Source organism: Balaenoptera physalus, assembly GCF_965194825.1.
Source record: "Balaenoptera physalus genome assembly, chromosome: 2".
In the NCBI taxonomy this organism is placed as follows: domain Eukaryota; kingdom Metazoa; phylum Chordata; class Mammalia; order Artiodactyla; family Balaenopteridae; genus Balaenoptera; species Balaenoptera physalus.
The window spans coordinates 59,781,641-59,807,030 of record NC_138883.1 but is presented as its reverse complement, the minus strand read 5'-3'; the positions used below and the strand labels follow the sequence as shown (position 1 = coordinate 59,807,030).

Below are 25,390 nucleotides of genomic sequence, written 5' to 3'. Positions count from 1 at the left end.
ACAAAAGACACGCATTTTTAGATGGCTGCTGAGAACTGCTATCTGATCTCAAGAAAAATCTAATTGATACTTGCTGAATTCAAACCACCCCCCCCCCCCACATTGGTCTCATCAGTAGTAAGTGCTCACTGACTGAATCTTTCTAACTTCCAGGTCACTTGGGCCTCGAACCATACATTCAACTCTGACAAAGAGTCTCTAACCTGATCAAGACCAACTTACAGCCTTGAACAGCCTCTTTTGCCACATAAAATCAAAGTAACGAAATGAAATGGCTTGGTGTGAAAAGCTGGGGAAATACACAGCCCACTGGAATGATGAAGCCATGCTCCAGATACAACTTGGAGCTATATGCTTATCTCCCACCCTTGTGATTCAAACACAGAGTTAAGAATACATATCTATCTATCTTACCTAGCATTAAACCAGGACCTTCACTCCATCCTGTTCAACATAATGTATTTATTGCAAAAGGAAGAACACTGCTCTTAGAGAAAAATAATGCTGCACATCACTTGCTTCAGTTTCCTTTCTATAAAATAGGAATAATAATAGCTGTCCCGACTAATTCACAGGGTCATTGAAAGGATCAAATAAGATAGTGAATGTGAAAGTACTTGCAAACTGCTAAACTATTATTGCTAAGTTGTTCCTTTTTTGAACTTTTGAGCTTTCCTCTACCTCATAGTTTAATTGCAAGGTTAGTTAGAATATCCAGATACAGAAAATCTGCATTAATAGGAATTTTGGAGAGGGTGGTAGATAAATAATGGAAAATACTGATTAGGACAATGGGCCAGAACATAGGAAGTTAGCCCCAGAATTGCAGTAAAGTCTTGATGCAAAACCACTACCGTTAGGGCTTACTCTTTGCAGACACCGGCCAGTTCCCCCAACACACGCAAACACCAAGCTGTACTGTGCTACTTTTAGGTGAATCACTGGGGATAAGCTGAGTCTGGAGATGCAAAGGGGAGGGACTTCCAATACTGATGATCAGGCTGTTCCCCAATCCCTTTAACAAACACTCCTCCTACTCTTTGTGCCTGGCCTAGTTAATCAAAACTATTCCCGGTAAGAAAATGGCTGTCAAAGATTTTTTGCAAGGAGAGTCTTGTAACTATGAGAAACCAGTAGCATACCTACTCCTTCCCCCACCACGAACTATTCTGAATGGATAGGTTCAGAAACAAAAAAACCGGATTACGGTTTGTTTCTCCCAAGACTCACTCTGGGCCTCACCCTCCAAGCTTCAGCTCTCCCACCCGTAAAATGAAGAATGACGGCGCCTGTCAACTCCATACCACTGCTACCGAAAGGATGGATGAGACAGTGCCTGGAAGGCGCCAGGAGTGCTGTCTGATAAACACTAAGTCCCTCACTGTTTATAAAGTATTATGATGAGTCCCGTTACGCCCTCCCACCTCAAAGGAATCGCCGGATTAGAACTGACACCCCCAGTCACTGAAAAGAGCAACGCTGAGGCGGGCGGGGCGTATCCGCACTGATTCTGTTTCGAGATGTGAAAAAGGAGGCGACCCTGCGCCCCGGGAGAGGAGGAGCGGGGAGAGAAGGTTGAACACACGGGCCGCGAAGAGCCTACCTGTTGTTCCGGATGCTGACCAGCACGCACAGCACCAGCTCTAAGTAGGTGCGTAGCACTTCCAGCCAACGGGTTGAGAGCTGCAGGGCTTCGACTTCCTCCCCGCCAGTCCCGGTGTCGACGCGGCCTCCATCGCCCGGGCCGCCTCCGCCGCTCAGGTAATTCTCCGCGGCGAATTCAACGCGCAGCTCTCGCACGAACCAGCCGCACTTGCGCATGAGGAATTCGAGCCGTGGCTGCTCCGAGGGCGAGACGCGGAGGCAGATGCGGAGCTGGGGCCACAGAGCCGGGTAGAAGAGGCACTCGCGCCAGTGCGAACAGGAGGCCGAGGCCCGTAACCGGTCGGACGCGGACAGGAAGGAGAAGATGTGCACGATTAGCTCGCTGGGCAGCGACGCGGCGCCTGCCGCTTGCCCGCACAGAGCCATTCGGCCCCGCCGCCGGCTGCCGGTCCTCGGCCGCCCCCGCAGTCCCCGGAGCAGCCCCCGCAGCCGTCGCAGCTGCTGCAGCCGCAGCCGCTGCCGCCGCCACCGCGCCACCCGGGCGGGCCCGGCTCGGGTTCGGGCTCCCGGCGGTCGGGGCTGCGGCACTGACAAGAACAACAACATCAATGACAAGGAAGAAGGGGGCGGAACCGTTGTGGGTCTCGGCGGAACCAAGTGCAGCACAAGTTGCGGAGAGGGGGAATGGCCTCTGCGGGGGTGGCCTCCAGATAGCCAGGCTCTGGCCTCTCTAACTCTACTCATGCGCATCCAAGGCCTGCACACTAAGGAACTTCAAAACCCTCGCTTGGACTGGTTAGGGGCCCGGAAGCGGCAGGATTTATTGTAAGGAAACGGCAGCCCTCCCCGCGCCTGGAGGCGGAGGCAGAGCAGTGGTAGGAGCTGAGTTTGACGTCACCGATGGTGGGAGGAGCCCTGCGTGACTGGGCGCGACTTCCGGAAGAAGGGAGCGCCAGATTGACTGCAGGGAAGGGAGATGCAGCACGTGATACCTGACGCAGGCAGGCCGACCGGCGGGGCGGGGCGGGGCGGGGCGGGGCGGGGCGGGGCGGGAAGTGCTGGTGGTGCCGGCGATGGGCGCCCCCTCCCGTCTCACAGAGGCCGCCGAGTCCCGTCAAGTCTGTAAGTCGGTTAACTTGGGCGCTCAGGCGGTGGAAGTGGCGGAACTCGCGTTGGTGCAAGGGCTCGTGACGCTTCTCATTATACGTTTCTCTGTTGCTGGGATGAGGACTCAAGAGCCAGAGTGGTGGCTTGGGTCTTTGTCAGCCGTCCCACCTGCCCGGAGTATTGTTGCGAGTTTCTGAGAGAGAGCCGCTAAGGAGGGGGAGCGGGCGCAGTCGCGGGCTTCCCCGGAGGGGCTGCGTCGCGTAGAGGAGAAGCGCGGGGCGGGGCGGCTGGAGGCCGGACCGAGGTCGCGAGTGGACTCCCCCCATTCCTTGTTCGGACCTCGAAGTGGACCTGCGCGTACACCTGGTGTGTGGGGAAGGAGTGAGGACAGCGCCACCCTTTGGATTTAGAGGGAGAGGAGAAAAAAAGGCAAATGAGTTAGGTTTGTTGGTTGATAATCAGCCTCTTCTCCGCGGTTTGAGAGAGGCTCCGAGTTCCGGGTTTTGAGGCCCTAGGTGTAAAGAAGCTGATTGTTATGGTAAAGGTTTTCTTTAGCTTGGCGCCCCTAATTTGAGAGAGGGATTTTCGAAAGAGTGTATCTTAACTTCATCGCAACTTGGGAAGTAGTTAACTGATTGTAAGGGGCAGTGAAGTCAGAAAAGGAGTAAGTGATTTTATGTAATAATTGAGGATTGCTTTAGTGAGGCTGCCGCTTCAAAGCCTTAACTGTGATCTTGGAACAGCTTAGTTTTCTAGTGATTAACTCCAAGAAGCTGTTCTACTAGATATTTTTAGCTCTTTGAAGGCAAAACTCTCCGTTCATGGTGCTTTGATGACTTTTGGTGTCTTGCACATACCACGTTGCCAGTGATGTGTTATCTTCATTTTGGTACCTGTAGAAAAAAAAGAAAAAAGCTAGCCTTCATGGTAGCTCACTTCTCTGAACCTCTTGTCTGCAAGAGATTGTTCTATGTAATTATTATTATATTTTTATGAATGAGCACTAATAGAAACAGCAGTGAAATAGGAAGTTGAGACTTGGATTTAACTTTTTTATATTTTAAACTTATTGAAATATTTTTAAGTGAACCATGGACGTCTGGCTCTCCCACTTATAAGTACTTTAGTATGCATCTCTAAAAGCATATTACTATATAACAAAAATATTATCACACTTAAATAACTTCTGTTATCTAATAACCCATCTTCAAATTTATCTAGTTATCTCCCAAATGTTCTTTATAGCTGTTTTGTCCAAACCAGGATCCGATTAAGGACCACACTTGTTTTTGTTTGTATTTCAAGTCTCTTTTAATCTAGAATAGTCACCGCCCAACACACACTTTTTTCTTTTTTTGTCTCTCTGATTAGCTAAAGAGAGGAGGCTTATTGTCCTGTAGAATATCTCCCTTTCTGTAATTGTTTGACTACTTTCTCTTGGTGTTTAGCTTACTATTCTAGTACCTGAATTTCTAATAAACCGGGACATTAATGCTAAAGGCTTGATTAGGTTAATTTTGATCTTCCTCCATATAAAGTTCTGTGTTTTGTTAAACCTTAAAACAAAATCTGTGAGATGTTATTTTTTACAAATGTCCAACTTCTCCATCAACCACTCACTTAATGGCCTTAATAATTGATAATTCTTGCCTGAATCTTAATTGTATTATGGGTTCCAAAATGATAATTTCTAATTCTTTCATTCCATCTACATTTATTAATTTGCATTCTTCTGTATAGGAGAAGCTTTCTTTCACAAACTGACAACATTTAGTTACCCTGAAATACAGCTCCTATTGAAAAGGCAGAAAAAATGCTTCGTTCTTTTTCTTTTATTACCAGTTTTGAAAGTAAGTTATATGGCTTCAAAGAGTGACAAACGAGTTTTTCTAGCTTTAATTTTTTCTGAACGTCCCATTCTCATTACATTTTTGTTATGTTTTAATCAATCATTCTTTTCAGTTCTCAGATTTTGATACTTCTAGAACTCTTCACAAAGAACTCTGTGTAATTATTATTATAATTTTTAAAAATTCCTTGAGCATTTTTAGTAGAGGTAACACTGGACTGGGTGGGAACGTGAGGCTGGATTTTGGTCTTTTTTCTTTTTTACTTTTGTCGTGATCTAGCTGGGTGACATTTAAACAAGTTGCTTAACCCTTTGGGGCCTCACTTTCTTCAGCTGTATAAGTAGAGAGTTTTGGCAAGGTTCCCTGCAGCTCTGATGTTCTGACTTTTTTAAAAAAACCCTATTTTACTGAGATATATTTTTCATATATAATTCATTCATTTCAAGTATACACCTTAACAATTTAGTAATTTTATCAAATGGTACAACCAACACTGTAAATCGGTTTTAGAACATTTTCATCCCTTTAATAAGATTCCACATACCCATTTACAGCTAATCCTCACTTCTTCCTTCAGGAAGCCACTAATGCACTTTCCATCTCTATAAATTTGCCTTTTCTGAACATTTGATATAAATGGAATCATACAATATATGATCTCTTGTGTCTGGCTTCTTTCACTTAGCATAATTTTTTTTTAAAATAAATTTATTATCTATTTATTTATTTATTTTTGGGTGTGTTGGGTCTTCGTTTATATGCGAGGGCTTTCTCTAGTTGCGGCAAGCGGGGGCCACTCTTCATCGCGGTGCGCGGGGCCTCTCACTGTCGCGGCCTCTCTTGTTGCGGAGCACAGGCTCCAGACGCGCAGGCTCAGTAGTTGTGGCTCACGGGCCCAGTTGCTCCACGGCATGTGGTATCTTCCCAGACCAGGGCTCGAACCCGTGTCCCCTGCATTGGCAGGCAGATTCTCAACCACTGCGCCACCAGGGAAGCCCAACATAATATTTTTGAGGTTCATCCATGATGTAGCATGTGTCATTAATTCATTCCTTTTTATTGCTGAATAGAATTTCATTTTATTTATTTATTTATTTTTGGTCTACCTATTTACCAGTTGATTAACATTTATTTTTTTTTTTTTTTGGCCCTGCTTAGTTCCCTGATCAGGGATTGAACCAAGGCCCTGGCAATGAAAGCGCAAGTCCTAACCACTGGACCGCCAGGGAATTCCCTGATTAACATTAAGGTTTCTAGTTTTTGGCTATTATGAATACCATTTCTGTAAATATTCATGTCCAAGTCTTTTGTGAACATATGTTTTCATTTCTCTTGGGTAGATACCTAGAAGTGAAAATGATAGGTTGTTTGATAGTTCTATGTGTAGCTTTTGGAGAAACTTCCAAACTGTTTTCTAAGGTGATTGTATCATTTTCCAGTCCTAACAGCAATGTATGAGGGTTCCTAGTCTCTGACTCTTTGATGATTTGGAGATATTCTCTGATTGATTTGAGACCGATATTTTTCCTTATTGTTAGTGTTTTACTAACAACAAACTACCTTCTCCTTGGATACCATTAATAATTAATCTTTATTATTAGGAGTAGTTCCTAAAGGAAATAAAAATACAGATAGTCTCCAAAGTAGATGGTTCTACTTATGATTTTTCAACTTTACAGTAGTGCAAAAGCAATATGCATTCAGTAGAAACCATACTTAGAATTTTGCTCTTTTCCCGGGCTAGTGATACGTGGTAAGATACTCTCTCATGATGCTGGGGAGTGGCAGTGAGCCACAGCTCCCAGTTGGCCCCATGATATTGAGGGTAAACAACCGATAGACTAAAAAACCATTCTGTTTTTCACTTTCAGAACAGTATACAATAAATTAAATGAGCTATTCAACACTTTATTATAAAATAGGCTTTGTGTTAGATGATTAGCCAACTGTAGGCTAATGTGTTCTGAGCATGTTTAAGGTAGGCTAGGCTAAGCTATGATGTTTGGTAGGTTAGGTATATTAAATGCATTTTTGACATTTTCAATTTATGATGGATTTACTGGAACATAATCTCATTATAAGTCAGGAAGGACCTCTATATCAATCTGCTATAAAATAAAATTAAGCTTCTTAGTGTTGTTTTTGAATTTTTAAAACTTCATTTAATTTTCATATTAAATGAAGGATGGTAGGAATACTGCTATTAATAACAGTGAGCTAAGACATGAACTAATAAGTTATGATCTTGCTCAGTTACAGTTAAAACACAGTACGTTTCAATGATGGCATACAATTTGTTTATTTTATTAAGCCAACATCTTTAATATTATTCCATTAAGTACTTATTGAGTATGTATATTCTTAGCATGTTAAGTGAGTTAGGTTATTTCTCTTGACATTTATTATACTATGTAAATTATAAATTATTTTTGGTAAACTTTTTGATAAAGTAACAAAATTGACTTCTTTAAAGGACAGAATGAAATCACATTTTGTGAAATTATAATGTCTGAGCTATGATTCAAAGCGTGGGAGGAAGTACTGACGTTATGAAGCCCATAAGTACTCAGTAGTACTAAGCTTCTGGTTCCAAAAGTGGCATATTGTCACTATAGCAACTACCCATGCTTATTTGGATTTGAAACCCAGGCAACGAATGGTGGATAAGAGTATAACATCAAGACGGATATGTACCCTGGTGGGTTGATATGCGTGACTGTTGATGGTCAAGTGTTCGTTCCGTTTTTCTTGTTATGTTTATTATGATTGATTCTTTTATAGAGATACCTTAATTCCTGTTAATGTATTTTTCTGGAGAGAAATTAAACATTCAATTTTCTTATGTTCTTCCTTTTCTAATATACTAAGCTTAATGCTTTCTCCAGTTTGGTTATTAAGATATTAAATATATTTTTACTCTAGCTTTCTCTCCATTGCCAAACAATAGTTATAAAAATATAACTTTTATTATGCTGAATCACTTGACATTTCATAACAGAAAAAAATCTGTGATACAGATTTTATTTTAGCTACATCATGAAAAGATGTTCAGGGCTACCAATAGACATGCAAACTGCCTAAATTCAAACATTTTTTGAAAGAATGTTTTTTTTTTTTCTGAGCAGTGTGTGGGTTTCAGACACTTTTGGCAGGTAGAGATGATGTAACTTCCTTCCAATTATCTATTATCTGCACCCATAAAGTTACTTAGAGGCACAGGAGCCTCCTGGGAGAATAGAACTGGGAACTTGATTCTTCCTCTCCACCCTTGTCTGACAGATTGGAATGGTTCCTAGTGAGGTCATATTACAGGAAAAAGAAATGAAGGATTGAAAGGCATTTGTCTTTAGGGTAGGGAAAGTCTGCACTGGTGAGCTGGATGCAGGACAAAGGACCAAGTCTGGTTTTTTTTTTTTTCCTAGTTGCACCATATTGTTGATGTCAGAACTGATCTTAACCAAGCCACTCACAAGTTGGTTGTGCAAATTTGTGAACTGGAGGATCTATATCAATAAAGCAGGGATTGATAGCTCATATCCTAAAGGAGACAGGAGCAATAAGAGAAGAATTGGGTCCTAAGCAATATGATAGGTAGTGGGGAGGACTGCGGCTTACCAGAGGATGCTTTTCCCAGTGGGAAACTGGGCTCTGTGTTTCCAGATTTCCTAGTTTTTCAAGATAAACTAAAATACTAAATTTTTAAAAGGTGAAATGTCCTGATTGCTAGCTTTCACATTAAAAATATTCCGTGGGCAAACAAAACCAGATTCAAACAAAACCAGATTAGTCTGCAGGATGCCTGGTTACAACTTTTTAACCAAAGAGCTCTCATACATGTGGGCTGGGGCCACTTTGTGTTCCAAGAGCTAGGCCTGCTAGCTAATTCCTGTGTTTTAAGTCCACTCCCAGAGCTATTTTTTTCATTCATTCCTTTCAGAGTTTAAAGAAAAAGAAAGAAAAAGAGGTTTAACTTGAATGTCTATTTTATAGCATTACTGTTTTCTTGCCTTTTATTCAAGAGGATGGGTATTTTTAGGGGTACCTTTTGTTATTAAAAACTGAATATCACTATCTTTAATGCAGCTGATACAGCCAATAGGGTTCCTTGACTTCTGGTCAAAATCAGTAATTGGCTGATTTTAATGATCTTGGTTTGAGTTGTACAGCTTATATTACATATAGGCAGTATCCCACAGTGGGGCTCATAGGACTGTTACTCCAAGGGTACTGTCTCTAAGCAGTCACTTTAACTGGGTTCCTTTAGTTTCTTAACTAGCTTAAGTAATGAGGGGATTTTTTTTTCTTTTTCTTTTTTCCTGGTTACTTTAGGGAGTTTTGAGGACATCCATACACATGCATTAGAGCACACCTGATCCTCACAGGGACTACATGGGGAACTAAAAACAGGAACTAATTGTTCCATAGTCTGTCTCTCCTTTTCAGTAGGCTTCCTTTGCTTTTTCATTTTGCATAGGGCCCAACTGCTGGCCCTTACTAGTCTACATGGTCTTCTAGTTCAAGTATCCAGTATCATTTGCAAATTTGTTCTTTGTCTCCTGTTGAAATTCTTGTGAGGATCTGACTGGGTTATTTTTGGGAGATAGGCAACAAAAAAAGTTGATGGTATTCCTGTTGATTGGCTGCTTTAAGGTAAAGAGTCCTGCCCTAGTCCAATTAGCTGAATTTAGGAGGATGGAGTAATGTGCTGAATGCTTTGGACAGATGGATGTAGGGATTTGGATGAAGAGAGGAAGGAGCTTTGTTCCGAACAGGGTGTGAGCCAACAACCACTCTGAAATCTATCTACTAGATACCATGGCTCAGTAACTTTTTATCCAGAGATGCGTAGAACTCTGTATAGAATAAAAATGGCCTAAGCTGTCAACTGACCTTTTAAATAGTTGTTGCATAGTGTTCAGTCTATTTGGCTTCCCTTACTCCTGGAGTACTCATCAGACTTCCAGGTTATCCTAGTTGAATAGCCATGAGACTCTGTCATGAAGAGATATATTCCTCATGGTCAATTACCACAATGTTCTCATTGCAGAATTTAATATTTAATCCTTTGGAAAAATCTCTTAAGCCTTTTAAGTGCCGAAAAGGTGAAATGAAGTGAATATTTTCATACAGCAAACATTAATTGGAGTGTTGCTTTGCTCTAGGGCAAGAAAGTTTCACTTGATATGCCAACTCTAAACAGTTTTGGAGGTTGAGTAGTACTGTGTTGAGAAGGATTTTGGAATTTGAGATTGTTCCCTTCTTCTGCTGGGAAGAGTGCCATGTTTGATTTGTGATGTCTGCTGTGGTTGGAAAGAATTGTTGACCTGAATGACCTGTATTTTCTATCTGTAGTCTGTAATTATTGTTTAAATAATATATTAGTGTTTGCTTTCTACCTTCATTTTGTTGTACCTGTATACTTTTCAATGGGTAGTATTCATATCAATTCCTTATATTGTGAGTAACAGCAGATCACTCAAGTTTTATAAGTAAGTTTTTCCATATTAAGAATTTTTTAAAGCCAAAGTGATGTTAAGTAAATTTCTAAATATTAAAATTTATCAGCTCCTGACTGCATTCTCTAAGAATGTGAACTACTTCTTCACTTATATTGAATATTAAGGGGGAACTCATGCTTTTGCCCCACAAGGAAAATATAACAAAATTTCCCTTCACTTGAAGGATACAGGGTTTTTTTCCCCATGGTATTCAGTTTATATACAGGAACATTCTCTCTAAAATCTAGTCTTTAAGCAAGAAGCATCTAGTAGAAATTCATTACTTTTTTTTCTTAGAGTGTTACATGAACATGGCAACAAAAAAATGTAGTACAAAAGTACTTTTGATGAAAAGCAACAGTTTTTCATTCCTTGCCTCCCATTGTTAGGCCTACCCCCAGAAACGAACATTTGAACTATTTTGCTGTTTGTTCTTTAGGTAACTTTAAATTATATGCTTTTACCTACACTCCTTGATTGATTAAACACTATTTCCTTCCTTTTATAAAAGATGAAGATTTAATTCAGTTACTTCCCCTTCCCTCCCCCAAATTCCTACCAATATTTGATAGTTAATTGTAATTTTACGTTTTTCTCTTGGGGTGTGTGTGTGTGTATTTATTGAGGTAACATTGGTTTATAACGTTACATAAATCTCATGTGTGCAATTTGTCGACCTTATTCACAACAAAGTGCCTACCACCGAAAGTCTAGTTTCCATCCATCACCATACACTTGATTCTCTTTATCCATTTTGTCTCCCCACCCACCCCTTACCTCTGGTAACCACCAGTCTGTTCTCTGTATCTATGTGTGTGTGCTTTTTGTTTTGTTTTGTTTGTTATTTTTAAAATATTCCACATGTGAGTGGAATCATACAGTATTTGTCTTTCTCTGACTGACCTGTTCACCTGGCACAATACCCTCAGGTTCCATCCATGTTGTACCAGATGGCAAAATTTATTCTTTTTTTATGTCTTGGTTCTTATATTAATCAGCTTTTACTGCATAGCAGTCACAATCTTCTGTGTACAAGAGAGTGGATTATGACAGATTAGGTAACTTTCAGCAGATATTTACTTCTTGGTCTTGCGACTTGCTTTGGCCAGAAAAACTTGGGCAGAAGTGACAGTATACCAGTTCTGAGCCTAGGCCTTAAGAGGTATTAAATGTTTCTACTTGCCACTCTGGGAGTTCCCAATCTTTGCATAATAAAACAGGTCCCAGGCATCTGCTGGCTACTGTAGAGCCCCAGATGGAGAAACATGGAAAAGATGTCAACTTGACCTACAGCCTGAAACAGAGATGCCCCAGATGACCTAAAGAATTTATTTCTAAGTGAGAAATATATGCTTATTTTTTGTATGTTACTGAGATTTTTGTGTTTGCTTGTTTTGCAGGAAAAGGTTGATCAATTTAAAAATGTGTACCTAGGAGTGGGGTGCTGCTATAATGAAAACTTAAAATGCATGCCCATTGGCTTTGGAACTGGGTGGTGGTTAGCAAGGAAACTATTATAGGAGGCTGGAAAAATGGCTGTGTTATGTAGTAGCAAAATGTTTGATAAAACTTGTCTGTGGTAACATGGAAGACAGTTTAATTAAGTTGCGGTATTGGGCAAGGAACTTTCAAGATGTTGAAAGCATGAGCTAGTTGCTGTTAGCTGCATAGGATAAGGTACTACAAACATAATTCAATCTACCACATCTGATCTGTTGGTGATAATCATTCATGTCCCTTTTGTTCCAATGACGTAGTTCTTCATCTTCATATGTATGTGTGATGGAACATGCCAGCTGTCAGGCTTTCCTTTAGCGTGGGTGGATAGCCGACTATCAGGCTGCTGGTCTTCCAAATGCTGCAAAGAGGAAGGCCTGGCTCTGGGTCACTAAAACCATAGCTTAAAGTTAATTTTTCTGGTGATGTTTTCCCCTCCCTCCCTTTCTTATTTCCTTTTTAAAAAGGGGCTATAATTAATAAGGATGCTATTTGCTGAAACCAGTAAACCTGAAAATTTCAATGGCTAAACAAAATAGCATTTATTTTTTTACTTCTTTAATAGTCCAGTGAAGGTCTTCCTCTCAGCAGGCAACTTTCCTTCATGTGATTTAGTGCACTGAATTTCTTGTCTTGTGATTCTGCCATCCTTAAAATTCCTTGTGATTCTCTGTCTCCTCCTAGCGGAAGGGGAAGAGAGAACAGAGAAGGCACTTCTTAATTGCCTTGGCAGGGAAATGACACATTACTTTTATTTACATTCCATTGGTTAAAACTAGTCATATGGTCGTGCCTAGATACAAGAACGGTCTGAGAAATGATGTTTTTGGCTAAGTAGTTATTTCTTAGGGGCAACTCTATGTTATAGGAGGAAGTGTATGAATTTTGGTCAACACTTGGCCATTTTTGCCACAAAGGAGAGTTACCCTCTTGATGTTTTTGGCTGGGGGTAAATATTAGGCTCCTTGTGTGCTTTGTGAGCAGAGGTGGAAGAGGAAGGTAGACATGGAATGTTTGACTTGGTACAGTTTTTCTATATTCAGATCTTCAGTTCATCTCTGTCCTTAGCTACTCCCTTTCTTAATGCCTCTTTAAGACAGTTCCTCAGGTATCCCTGAGCCAAGAATCCGTCTAGGGTTCCAGTGGGCAGATCAGCTTTCATTCTCAGTTGCAGCTTCCTCCTGGTGTAGTCTGTTCTGTTTAAGTTGTCAGTACACTTCTATTTTTGTCTTTCAGAAATTTGTTGAAATCTCTTGCTGGCCAATGATCAGCTCTTTCCAAGCTGAGTTTTCTTCACTGTTATACAGGCCTAAGTATCTGTACATTGTTTTTTATTTAAGTTTTAGGAGTCAGTTGAAATAAATATAGAATATCTTCAATTAGTACCTCTAACAGAATTTCAATTATTTTTTAATACCTGCTGCTTAATGAAGATGCTTTACTGTCTACCATGTGCCGAGCACTTCTCCAGGCTCTGGGGGACATGTAAAAAGGTATAATATACAACCTGTAAGTGTAGAGTCCACACTCACTCTGTCCCAACTTTGATTCTAATACCGGCTTACTTTTTCAGACAACTGATTCTATCATGGTACTTGTTTAGAAATGTTTGGTGCTTTTTCCTTGCTCATCTTTCCCTCTGTAAACCCTCCCTGGTTTTCAGTTCCCTCTCTAACAGTACATGCCCCTCAAGTGAGAACTATTCAGTTCCTTGTGTCATCAGCATGCCATGTCATTTCTCACCTCTGTGCCTTTGTACATGTAGTCTCTACTTTCTGGAGTAACTGTCCCTTTCATATCTGAGTCCTGCTTAGATACAAATGCTGAATTCAAATTTCACTTTTTTTTCTAAATAAATATTCATTGATTGAAGCTTTAAGTCATTTAGACCAGTGCTATTCAAAGTGCAGTCTGTTCTTTTCTCATTTAGGTTATTACCTGAATTGAGCAGAATATTGAGCAGAATCATGGAATCACTTTGCCATACACCTGAAACTAACACAACACTGTTAATCAACTATGCTCCAATATAAAATAAAAATTTAAAAACAAACAAAAAAACCAAAGTGCAGTCTGCAGACTGATACTGGAGCATGAACTGTTACCACTATGCTGAAATATAAGTACGGAAATTGAGAATAAGCTTTAGAAACTTTTATAGAAATTTGACAGAGAAATTATATGTCTGTCAAATTTATAATAAAATTTGGTTTCTATTTTACATGTTTAAAAAAATTCTGGTAATTCATTTAAATTTCATTTTATAAAGGGCTCTGTCCACAAAGGATTAGAAAATTAAAAAAAAAAGACATCTCACCACAGTTCAAGAAGCACTTATTTGTTTGTTTGTTTATTTATTTATTTATTTATTTATTTAGGCCGTACCTCGTGGCTTGCGGGATCTTAGTTCCCCAACCAGGGATTGAACCCAGGCCACAGCAGTGAGAGTGCTGAGTCCTAACCACTGGACAACCAGGGAATTTCCAAGAAGCACTAATTTAGACTACAAAGCATATGAGTATTTAGCAGTAAAGAGATCAGTATATTTTGGACCAGTAGAAGAGGATTTCACAAAGGAGATGAGAGCTCTTCTTGAAGGGTGCGTAGGATTTGGATGGTTGGAAAGCACTGTGGCATTTCCAGTAGGGATAATGGGGTTTTGGATTACAAATGGAGGAGAGTTGTGCTAATATGATCTGGAGAGAAAAGAATCCTAGCAGAGTTAAAAATTAAGTCCACAGAGAGCTGACCAGTTACCGGAGCATTTATTTGGTTACTGCTTGAGCTACTGCAGGATGAAGACCTTTCATTCCCGTATGTCTGTTGCTGATTTTCCATGGGACTAGTAGTAGTGAGTACATTTTACATTTTGCCTGTTTGAAACATTTCTTTTTAATTTAGCCTTTATGGTTGGCTTATTGATACTTTAGTTGTTGCTGAATTTATTGTAGATTTAATATAAATAAGTAAATAAGTAAAATACAAACTAAAGAAGAATAATTGATAATTGATAAAAATTATTTAAATTTTAAATTATTTTTTAAGCCTAAACAATATAAATTTATTTTCTCACAGTTCTGGAAGCTAGAAGTCTGAGATAAAGGTGTCTGCAGACTTGATTCCTTCTGAAGCATCTCTCCTTGGATTGTAGATGTCCTTCTTCTCACTCCTTCTTCACATGGTCTTTCCTCTCTGTGTCTGTGTCCTGATTGCCTCTTCTTATAGGGACCTCAGTCATACTGGATTGGGGCCACCTTAATGACCTCATTTAACCATAATCACCTATATAATGTCTCCTGTCTTCAAATACATATAGTCACATTCTGAGGTACTGGGGGTTAGAATTTCAGTATATGAAATTTGGGGGAAACAGTTCTGCCCATGAAAAGGGGGTATATGAGGCTAGTTTTTCTTATAGTTTTAATCACTCAGAATCCAAAGGTGGTGGGTTTGGAACTCACAGCTTCAGTAGGGGAATTTGTACTTATTCTTTTGGTAGAAATTGCTGCATCTGAAGAGAAGCTTTAGCATCTTACTTGACTCTGGTCTGATTATATTTCAGGACTACCATGAAGATGCATTGAAAATTCTGCTACACTGGAGGAGTGAAGTATCCCATTCAGTTGGTGATTTTCCTGTCATGGAAGTTGCTTGCCAGCTCTAATTTTGAATGAACACAGTAAACACAATGGTGAAAATATCAATTAAAAAAATCTACTCTCCATTACTATGTATGTCTGTTTCCCTGTGTGTTCTGAACTCGCTTGTAGCTACCAACACATAGTTGTCTGTAGCTTTGGTTTTGCCAAACTATTAAAATCATCTATTTTTTCTACTGTTCTCCTTTGACTTTGCCTTCAGCTCTTGCTCCTCAAGATTGAGATATGAAAGGATACTTCTGTCTTTTACCACACAATTCCTTTGTCAGGAATTTCATGATTTCCTCCAAGTTTGCAGTTATGTGTTTGACTTTATTCCCTAATTTTAACACTGACTGTTTTTCATTTTATATTTTCCTACTTTTGTAATTTGGGTTGGTTCTTTTTTTTTTTTTAAAGATTTATTGATTGATTGATTGATTGATTGCTATGTTGGGCCTTCGTTTCTGTGCTAGGGCTTTCTCTAGCTGCGGCAAGAGGGGGCCACTCTTCATCGCGGTGCGCGGGCCTCTCACTATCGCGGCCTCTCTTGTTGCGGAGCACAGGCTCCAGACGCTCAGGCTCAGCAGTTGTGGCTCACGGGCCCAGTTGCTCCACGGCATGTGGGATCTTCCCAGACCAGGGCTCGAACCCGTGTCCCCTGCATCGGCAGGCAGATTCTCAACCACTGCGCCACCAGGGAAGCCCCCTGGGTTGGTTCTTTTAAAATCTTTATTTACTTATTATTTTTTTGTTGAAGTATAGTTGAATACAATATCATCTTAGTTTTTAGTGTAAACATAGTGATTTGACATTTATATACATTATGAATTGATCACCACTATAAGTTTATTAACCACATGTCACCGTACAAATGTATTACAATATTATTGACTATTCGCTGTGCTGAACATTACGTCTTGATTACTCATTTATTTTATAACTGGAGGTCTGTACCTCTTAATCCCCTTCACCTATTTTACCTAACCCCCACCTACTTCCCCTCTGGTGTCCTCCAGTTTGTTTTCTGTATCTATGGCTCTGTTTCTGTTTTGTTCATTTGGTTTGTTTTTAGATTCCATATATAAGTGAAAACATGTGGTATTTGTGTTTCTCTGGCTTGTTTCACTTAGCATAATACTCTCTAGGTCCATCCATGTTATGGGGGCTTGTCTTCCCAGTTCTGGTCCCCCAGGCTGGGGAGCCTGGCACGGGGCTCAGACCCCTTACTCCTCAGGGAGAATGTCTGCGGTTGTGATATCCCTCCTAGTTGTGGGTCGCTGCACTGGGGTGTGGGTTCTCTGCCTCTGCTACCCATCTTGATGTGGCCTTTTCTTTATATCCTTAGTTGTAGAAAATCTGTTCTGCTAGTCTTTAGATATTTTCAGAGATAGTTGTTCTATGTATGGTTCTGTATGTGTGTCCATGGGAGGAGGTGAGCTCGGGATCTTCCTATTCTGTCTGCCGTCTTGATCTAGATCCAATCTGATAAAAATTATTTTAAATTGAAAAAACTTGCTTTTATCTTGTTCTCTATTTTCCTTTGTTGGTTTTGTCTTAGATTAAAGCTTTTCTTCCTTGTTTCTGAATTACAGTCATTAATTTAGAGATCTGGGATTAAAAAGAATATTGATATAAACATTGCTCCTGAAGAATTAACATTTAGCTTATAGCACAAAATATGAGCTGAACTAGTTTTTTTTATTATAGTAAAATATACATAACATAAAATTTACCATTTTAAGCATACAGTTCAGTGGCGTTAAATATATCCACATTATTGTGCGACTGTTAACCACCATCCATCTCCAGAACTTTTTCATTTTTTCAAACTAAAACTCCATACCCATTAAAAAATAGCTCCTCATTTCCCATCTCTGCCCTGAACTAATCATTTTAAATTTACCTATTTTTGTGTCTTCTTACTTGTTCTGTTTGCTATCATTATAAATGAATACATATTGAATACCCCTTATATATGTGGAACTGGGCCAGATGCTGACCAGGGTTGAGTTACATTTAAAAAGAAGGCTGAAACTGCATAGCACAGGGAGATCAGCTCTGTGCTTTGTGACCACCTAGAGGGGTGGGATAGGGAGGGTGCGAGGGAGGGAGATGCAAGAGGGAAGAGATATGGGAACATATGTATATGTATAACTGATTCATTTTGTTATAAAGCAGAAACTAACACACCATTGTAAAGCAATTATACTCCAATAAAGATGTTAAAAAAAAAAAAAAAGGCTGAGCAATTTGCCATTAGGTGGTTTCCTGGGTGACAGAGTCTTGTTGTATCATTTTCTTTATCTTACATCCACACTCCAATCCATTAAATGTGCAAAAGTACACAAGCTGTTTTTTTGTTTCAGAGATTACCAGGAAAATGCCTAATTTCACCAGTCTGACAATTCTAAGTCCAGATTGAGCTGAATTATTGCTTTGATTTCATCTGATATTTTGAGTACCTAAATTAACATATTTGCAAAATTACTAAATATAAAAGTGGATGGTAGCTTGGTTATTATTTTAAAGCCTGGAGAAATTTTTAATAGCTATATATATATATCTTTTGAGGTGTCATTGTTTTATTTCTTCCTCTCTAACTTCTTTTTCTTTGTTATGTTCAGTTGCACCTCTTCCTTCCCCTGCCCCATAGGTTATCTTTCTCATGGTTTTTGCCTTTAGTTTTTTGCTTAGAAATCTCACCATTGTCAGTTCAGTTATCTCTCTGTGAGAAAATAACTCCTAAGTCTATACAGTTGACACTTGAACAGTATGTGTTCAAACTGCGTGGGTCCACTTATATGTGGATTTTTAAATAGTACTACACAGTTTGTGGCTGGTTGAATCCGCAGGTGCAAAACCGTGGATACAGAGGGCTGACTATAAAGTTATACATGAGTTTTTGACTGGGTGGAGGATTGGCACCTCTAACCCCGTGTTGTCCAAGGGTCAACTATATTCTTAATCTTGAGTCATAGTTCTGAATCTAGAACTGTCCTGAAATTTTCTCTTACATGATCTGGTGTTACCTCAAACAAACATGTCTAAGGTTGGACTTAACATTTTTTCATCCACTTTAAACCTCCTCCTCTTTTCTCTCTTTTTTTTTTAATAGCACTACTATTTTTGTCATTACCTAAGCTTGACGTTTAGCAGTGGTTTGCTCTTTCCCAATTCAGCTAGTCACTAGATCCTACCAACTATTTCTGTCTGTTATTATGATCATTGTCACATATGACCCTTTGCATTCTTATTGCACTCTATCCAATATAGGGCCTGATCAGCTGATGCCTAGGTTACTGCAGTAGTCCCCTGCCAATAGAGTTTTTCTCTTGAGTCCCTTATACCACTTTTTTTTTGGTAACTCTCATGTGAAAGTTGTGAATATCTATTTTGGATTATAGTTAATTATGTCTCACCATTATCTTTTTCATCTTTGTACTGCCCAGAAGCCTTACATCATAGTGGGTACTCAATAAATGTTTTTGAGAATATGGTATTCTAATTATAATTTCTTCTTCTAATGTATTTTGTACAGCATTGCCATGTTCTTTCATTCATTTAATAAATATTTATTGAGTGCTTATTTTGTGCCAAGGACTTTTAGCTGCTAAGGGTATAGTAATCATATAGTAATCAACAATCAAACAAAAACTTATGACTCTGGTAGCTTATATTCTAGTGAGGTAGAACAATGACAAAGTAGCAAAATACATAATGTCTTAGATGGTGATAACTGAAAAGGAAAAAAAAATAAATGAAGGGGGGAGATAGGGAGTATCAAGGGTGAAAGATTGATATTTTGGATAAGGTGGCCAGGAAGGCCCTTTTGCAAAGGTGGCACTTGAGTAAAGACTAAAGGAAGTGAGTGGGGAAGGCAGCAAATATCTGGGGAAATAAGGTTCCAGGCAAAGGGAGCAGCAAGTGCAAAGGACCTCGAGTGCAAGCGTGCCTGGCGTGTTTGAATATTGGAGAGCAATAGAGTGAGCTGAAAGATGGGTAGTAGGAAGCAAGGGTGTGTATTAGGAGGAGAGGTATAGAGTGGGAAAGTACAGATTGAGTAGGGCCTTGTAGGACACGATTAGGAGTGTGGTTTTTTTCTCTGAATGAAATGTTTAGCCTTGGGAGGATTTTGAACTTACAAGTGACGTGATCCTTGTTAATGGAATCATTCTGGTAACTATAATTGAGAAGAGAGAGGAAGCAGGAAGATCAGTTACGAGCTTTGACACAAATCTTGGTCAGAGATAATAGTGGCTCAGACCTCAGTGATAGCAGTGGGAGTAGTGAGAGGTATTCTGGTTTGGGATGTAGTTGAAGTAGAGCCAACAGAATTTTCTGATGGGTTGGATGTGAAGCATGAGGGGAAATGAAGAGTCATGGATTATCTGAAGGTCTTTGGCCTGAACAGCTGAAGAATGGGGTTGCCAACTGAGATAGAGGTGCCTCTGAGAGGAGCAGGTTTGGTAGTGGGTTTGTTAGGAGTTAAGCTTTGGACATGCTAAGTTTGTGATCCCTGCTTGACATCCAAGCAGAGCAAGATTGTCTAGGTTCATGTGGGTATATTAGACTGAAGTTCAGGAAGGAGATCTGGGAGTCATCAGTATTGAGATAGTGTCTAAAACTATGAGACTGAGTCATTGGGAGAATGAATGTAGAAAGAAAAGATTAAACTTTCTGAAACACCTTACCCCATATCTCTGCTTAGTACATACCTTAAAAGGCTCCAGGTTCTCCATGGCCTTTCACAGTGTAGTCTTGTACAAATCTCTTATGTCAGTCACATTGGATACTTATGTTGCCTAAGATCTCCTTTTGCATTGCTGCCTTCCTATTTTTGCTCATCCTTTTCCTTTTACTTAGAATGCTTTCTTCTTTCTACCCAACTTAAATCTAGTTTTTTCCAAGCATCTTTATCTTATCACCACCAAATGATCTATTTCTTTTTCAAACACCACTTATTTCATTTTGTGAAACTCTGTGTCTTTATTCCACTCCCCCCCTTATCTTGTCTGTATTGTGAAGTTCAACATATTTTTATATGTGTCCTTTTTTTTCCTAATGACGTAATGAAATCTGTGGCAGGGACCATGATTTTTAATGTCTTCTGCAGTGATCGGAACCCCAGTTCTACTCCTCAGGGTATATTTGTGGAGAAACAGTCTTTACAAACACTAGAAACCTGGAGGAAGCAAGGCTGTTCAGGAACATCTGGACATTGATTCTGCTTTCTGCCATTAGATAAAAAGTTGTGGCCTTATTAGCACTGAGTTTGGCTCAAGAACCAGCAGGAGCCCAGATGTTTATAATTTTTTCCCGTTAAAGGGCATAAATTCTTAGAGCTTGTTTTTACCAAAATAGTAATGTAAGCCCTAAGCATAAAAGAGAAGTGGAACCATAAGAATTGATCTTGCCAAATATTGCAAGACCCTACCTTGTCCTTTCACTGGTAGTGCATGACTTTAGAGGCCAGTGGAAGCTATGCTGAGATATACTACATCTGTCCCTGCTCTTAGTGGCAATGACTGCTGATAAGATTTGGATCCTTGGCTGAGTAAGTCAGGAACTAAATATAAGCTTATTTTGTGTGTGTGTGTGTGTGTGTGTGTGTGTGTGTGTGTGTGTGTGTGTTCCCTCTAATTCATAGCTGATAGCTAACATTTATTTAGAGTTTACCTACTATGGGCCAGTTAGTTCTAATGCTCTACATGTATTAACTCTCTTGATCTTCATAACATCATGTGAATTAGCTATTTTCAGCATATAACCATTTTTAGATAAGGAACTTGAGGAAAAGAAGACCAAGTAACTTTCTTTAATAGCACTATTAATACTAAGTGGAGGGATGGGGTTTGATCCCAGGAAGTTTTGATCCAGAGCTTTTATTTTTAACTGCTGTACTATACTAGCCTGTCTGAAATACTGCAAGCCAATTTTAATTTTAATTTATTTCTTTTTGTCTTCTAATAGATGCCTGTATAATTTAAAATAATATACCACTATTTCTTGATTTATCATCTAAGGCAATACCATTGATGACCTGCCATTAAAGATGAGGCTTTAGGGAATTCCCTGGTGGTCCAGCGGTTAGGATTCCCCTGCTTGCACTGCAGGGGGCCTGGGTTTGATCCCTGGTCTGGGAACTAGATTCCACAAGCTGTGCAGCATGGCCGAAAAAAAAAAAAAAGAGGCTTTAGTTCATTTACACTACTCTTGTGCTACTGTACTCTCCTTCAGATTTTATATGGTTATATATTGTTGATGTTATTTCCTCTATTTTTGCAACTCCAGTATAACTAAGCCCCTATGTTATGTTCCATTAATTTTGAGCAGTATCTCTTATTTCCCTTTTTATAAAGTGAGGATATTATTACTCATATCCTTTACTTCAACTCTTTTACCTTTTTTTCTGTCTTTTATTTTTATTTTATTTATTTTTAAAATATTATTTATTTATTTATTTTTGGCTGCGTTGGGTCTCTGTTGCTGCACACGGGCTTTCTCTAGTTGCGGCAAGTGGGGGATACTCTTTGTTGCCGTGCATGGGCTTCATTGCGGTGGCTTCTCCTGTTGCAGAGCACGGGCTCTAGGTGCCCGGGCTTCAGTAGTTGTGGCACGCAGGCTCAGTAGTTGTGGCTCCCGGGCTCTAGAGCACAAGCTCAGTAGTTGTGGCACACGGGCTTAGTTGCTCCGTGGCATGTGGGATCTTCCTGGACCAGGGCTCAAACCCGTGTCCCCTGCATTGGCAGGTGGATTCTTAACCACTGCGCCACCAGGGAAGTCCTGTCTTTTAACTTCTGTCAAATATCTATTTATTTTAAAATTATCAAAGTTGATAATATTTATATTCTATTTAAAGAAGGCAATATAACATTGTGCTTAAGAATGTAGACAGTGGAGCCAGGTTGCCTGGATTCAAATCCAAACTCTACCACATCCTAACTTAGTGAAGTTGGCAAGTTATTTAATCTCTCTGTGCCTCACTTTCCTCAACTGTAAAATGGGGATAATAATGGTACTTATTTCACAGGATTATTGTCATAATTAAGTGACTTATTGTATGTAAAGCATTTAAAACAAGGCCTGGTACATACTAAGTACTATATGAATGATTGCTATTAGTGTTATCATAATTATTCTGTAATCATAATTAACTCTTCCATGCTTTCAATTTGTTCTAAAAGTTAATAAACAACATTTAACTGTTTAACTTATGACTATAGTGCAGAAACAAATAGTACATTGTGATTATATTTCTTTGTTTTGGGGTCCAAAATCATAACCTTAGCAATAGGTTTTTAGGATCAGAGTCAAATGGGTTATGTTTTCTTCTATTCCATATATTTTTTACTCCATGTATTTTAAAAATTATGTAATATTTTAATTGTATTTATAATTGGATAATGACTTTCTTATAGAGCCCTCCCCCACCCTGCCAGAGTTTGGACTTACTTTTTTCCTTCTTACTGACAAAAAATAAGATACTTTGATCATATTCTCAGAATTACCTGGCTTCTGTGTTATACTTGGTTATAAGAACTCACTTCCTTCTTGGAGATGGTCCTTTCACAATCTATGAAAGATAAAATTGATAAATTGGACTTTACCAAAATTAAAAACCTTTGCTCTACAAGAGATACTGTTAAGACAGTGAAAAGCCAGGTTATACCTGGGAGAAAATGTTTGCAAATCACATATCTGATAAAGAACATATATCCTGACTATATAACAAATTTTTAAAGCTCAGCAATAAGAAAACAACCAACTGATTAAAAAAATGGACAAAGATCTGAATAGACACTTCAAAGAAGATTTATGGATGTCAAATAACCATGTGAAAAGATACTCAACATTATTTGTCATTAGGGAAGTGAAAATTACTTCCCTCATGACAAATAATGAGGAGCTACTCAGTGAGGAGCTACTACACATTTATTAGAATGGTTAAGATCCAAAAAATTGGCAATACCAAACGCTGGTGATCTCATACTTGCTGGTGGGAATGCAAAATGGTGTAGCCACTTTGGGAGACAGTTTAGCAATTTCTTATAAAGTTACACACAGACTTACCATCAGAAAGAGAAAAACAAAGACCGTATGCTAACACATATGTATGGAATCTAAAAAAAAAAATGGTTCTGATGAAGCTAAGGGCAGGACAAGAATAAAGATGCAGAGGTAGAGAATGGACTTGAGGACATGGGGAGGGGGAAGGGTAAGCTGGGAGGAAGTGAGAGAGTAGCATTGACATATGTACACTAACAAAAGTAAAATCGATAGCTAGTGGGAAGCAGCTGTGTCGCACAGGGAGATCAGCTTGGTGCTTTGTGACCACCTAGAGGGGTGGGAGGGAGACGCAAGAGGGAGGGGATATGGAGATATATGTATATGTATAGCTGATTCACTTTGTTATACAGCAGAAACTAACACACCATTGTAAAGCAATTACACTCCAGTAAAGATGTTTAAAAAAAACAAAACAAAACACAGACTTACCATATGACCCAGCAATTGCACTGCTAGGTATTTACCAAATTAATTTGAAAATGTATGCTCACACAAAAACCTACGTGTGCTTTATTCACAACTGCTAGCTTTATTCATAATCATCAAAAAACTGGACGCAACCAAGAAGTTCTTCAACAGATGATGGTACAGCCATACAATGGGTTATTAATCAACGAAAAGCAGGAATGAACTATTAATTAATGCTACAACATGGATGCATTTTTTTTTTAACAGACTGTCATGTACAGTCAGGTATCTTACCCATAGGCAGAGATACCATCAGAAAGGTCTATGATGGAAGATTGACCCTTGCTTGTATTTATTTATTAATTAATTTATTTATTTTTGGCTGTGTTGGGTCTTCGTTTCTGTGCGAGGGCTTTCTCTAGTTGTGGCAAGCGGAGGCCACTCTTCATCGCGGTGCGCGGGCCTCTCACTATCGCGGCCTCTCTTGTTGTGGAGCACAGGCTCCAGACGCGCAGGCTCAGTAGTTGTGGCTCAACGGGCCTAGTTGCTCCGCGGCATGTGGGATCTTCCCAGACCAGGGCTCGAACCCGTGTCCCCTGCATTAGCAGGCAGATTCTCAACCACTGCGCCACCAGGGAAGCCCTGGATGCATCTTAAATGCATTTTGCTAAGTTAAGGAAGCCAGATTGAAAAGACTGCATACTAAATGATTCCATTCATATGGTCTTCTAGAAAGGGCAAAACCATAGGGATGGAAAGCAGATCAGTGGTTGTTGGGGTTTGAGGAAGGAGGAGTGTTTGACTTGGGCAAGCACGTGGAATTTTTTAGGGTGATGAACTAAACTGTTGTGGACATATGCTATGCATTCTTTAAAATCCATAGAAGAACTTTATAGCATAAAAAGGTTAATGTATGCATATTAAAAAAAATCAACCAGGAGTTTGAGGGATTCCAAAATGGAATGCAGACTGATAAAAGAATCTAACCAATGTATTAGAAATGTATATGGCATAGCCTCACTGAAGGAATGGGTAAAAAGATGCTTAACTTGAATAACTTTGGAAAAGAATGCTTCGACTTGGAAACTATAAGACTAAAGATAAAGGTATACATAAACACTGTACTCTGATAAAGTTGTGTCTCACGGGTACAGGTTAACAGTTGTGAAACTACATGTGTACTGAGAATGAACAAATATGTAAAAGTGTGGTGGCTGATAGGGGCCAGGTTTCTCACTATTGGAAAGGGAGATTGGAGATAAGCATGGGGGGAAGGCTAGAACGAACATAGTAACTGACCAGTACTCCTCGAAACTGTTAAGGTCATCAAAAATAAGGTCTTTAGAAACTGTCACCAGAAAAAAATAAGACAACGTGATCACTAAGTATGATATGGTATCCTGAATGGGATCTGGAACAGAAAGGACATCAGGGAGAAATTAGTGAAATCCAAGTTAAATGTGTAGTTCAGTTAATACTAAAGTACCGGTGTTCATTCCCTAGTTGTGACCACCATGCCATATAGTGTAAGATGTTAATAATAGGGGAAACTGGTATATGGGAACGCTCAGTACTATATTGGTAACTTTTCTATATATCAAGCTATTCTAAAAAAGTTTGTTTAAATAAAAAAACCTCAATAAACGACATTTAACTAATTTATGATTATATAATACAGAACCAAATAGTTTATGCTGTGATTACATTTCTTTGTCTC

General features: G+C 39.4%; 1 protein-coding gene and 1 long non-coding RNA gene across 7 annotated transcripts in view; one reads left to right on the top strand and one right to left on the bottom strand.

Annotated features, from left to right (window-relative positions):
• Positions 1 to 2,633, bottom strand: part of FBXO33 (F-box protein 33) — a 32,768-nt gene extending 30,135 nt beyond the window's left edge. Inside the window, exon 1 of one of the 2 annotated variants that reach the window (XM_082452129.1) lies at positions 1,604 to 2,633. In XM_082452129.1, coding sequence (XP_082308255.1) covers positions 1,604 to 2,355 — 752 coding nt within the window. In that variant the 5' untranslated portion in view covers positions 2,356 to 2,633. The remainder of the gene's footprint in view (positions 1 to 1,603) is intronic. The other variant, XM_082452128.1, reaches the window with a different exon arrangement.
• LOC309656131 overlaps positions 2,628 to 25,390 on the top strand; it is a 109,098-nt gene continuing 86,335 nt past the window's right edge. For 3 of the 5 annotated variants that reach the window (XR_014261152.1, XR_014261154.1, XR_014261155.1), the window contains exons 1-2: positions 2,628 to 2,727; positions 15,120 to 15,288. This is a non-coding gene — a long non-coding RNA (uncharacterized lncRNA). Of the gene's footprint in view, positions 2,728 to 15,119; positions 15,398 to 25,390 lie in introns of those variants that run through there. The other 2 variants (XR_014261153.1, XR_014261156.1) reach the window with 2 other exon arrangements.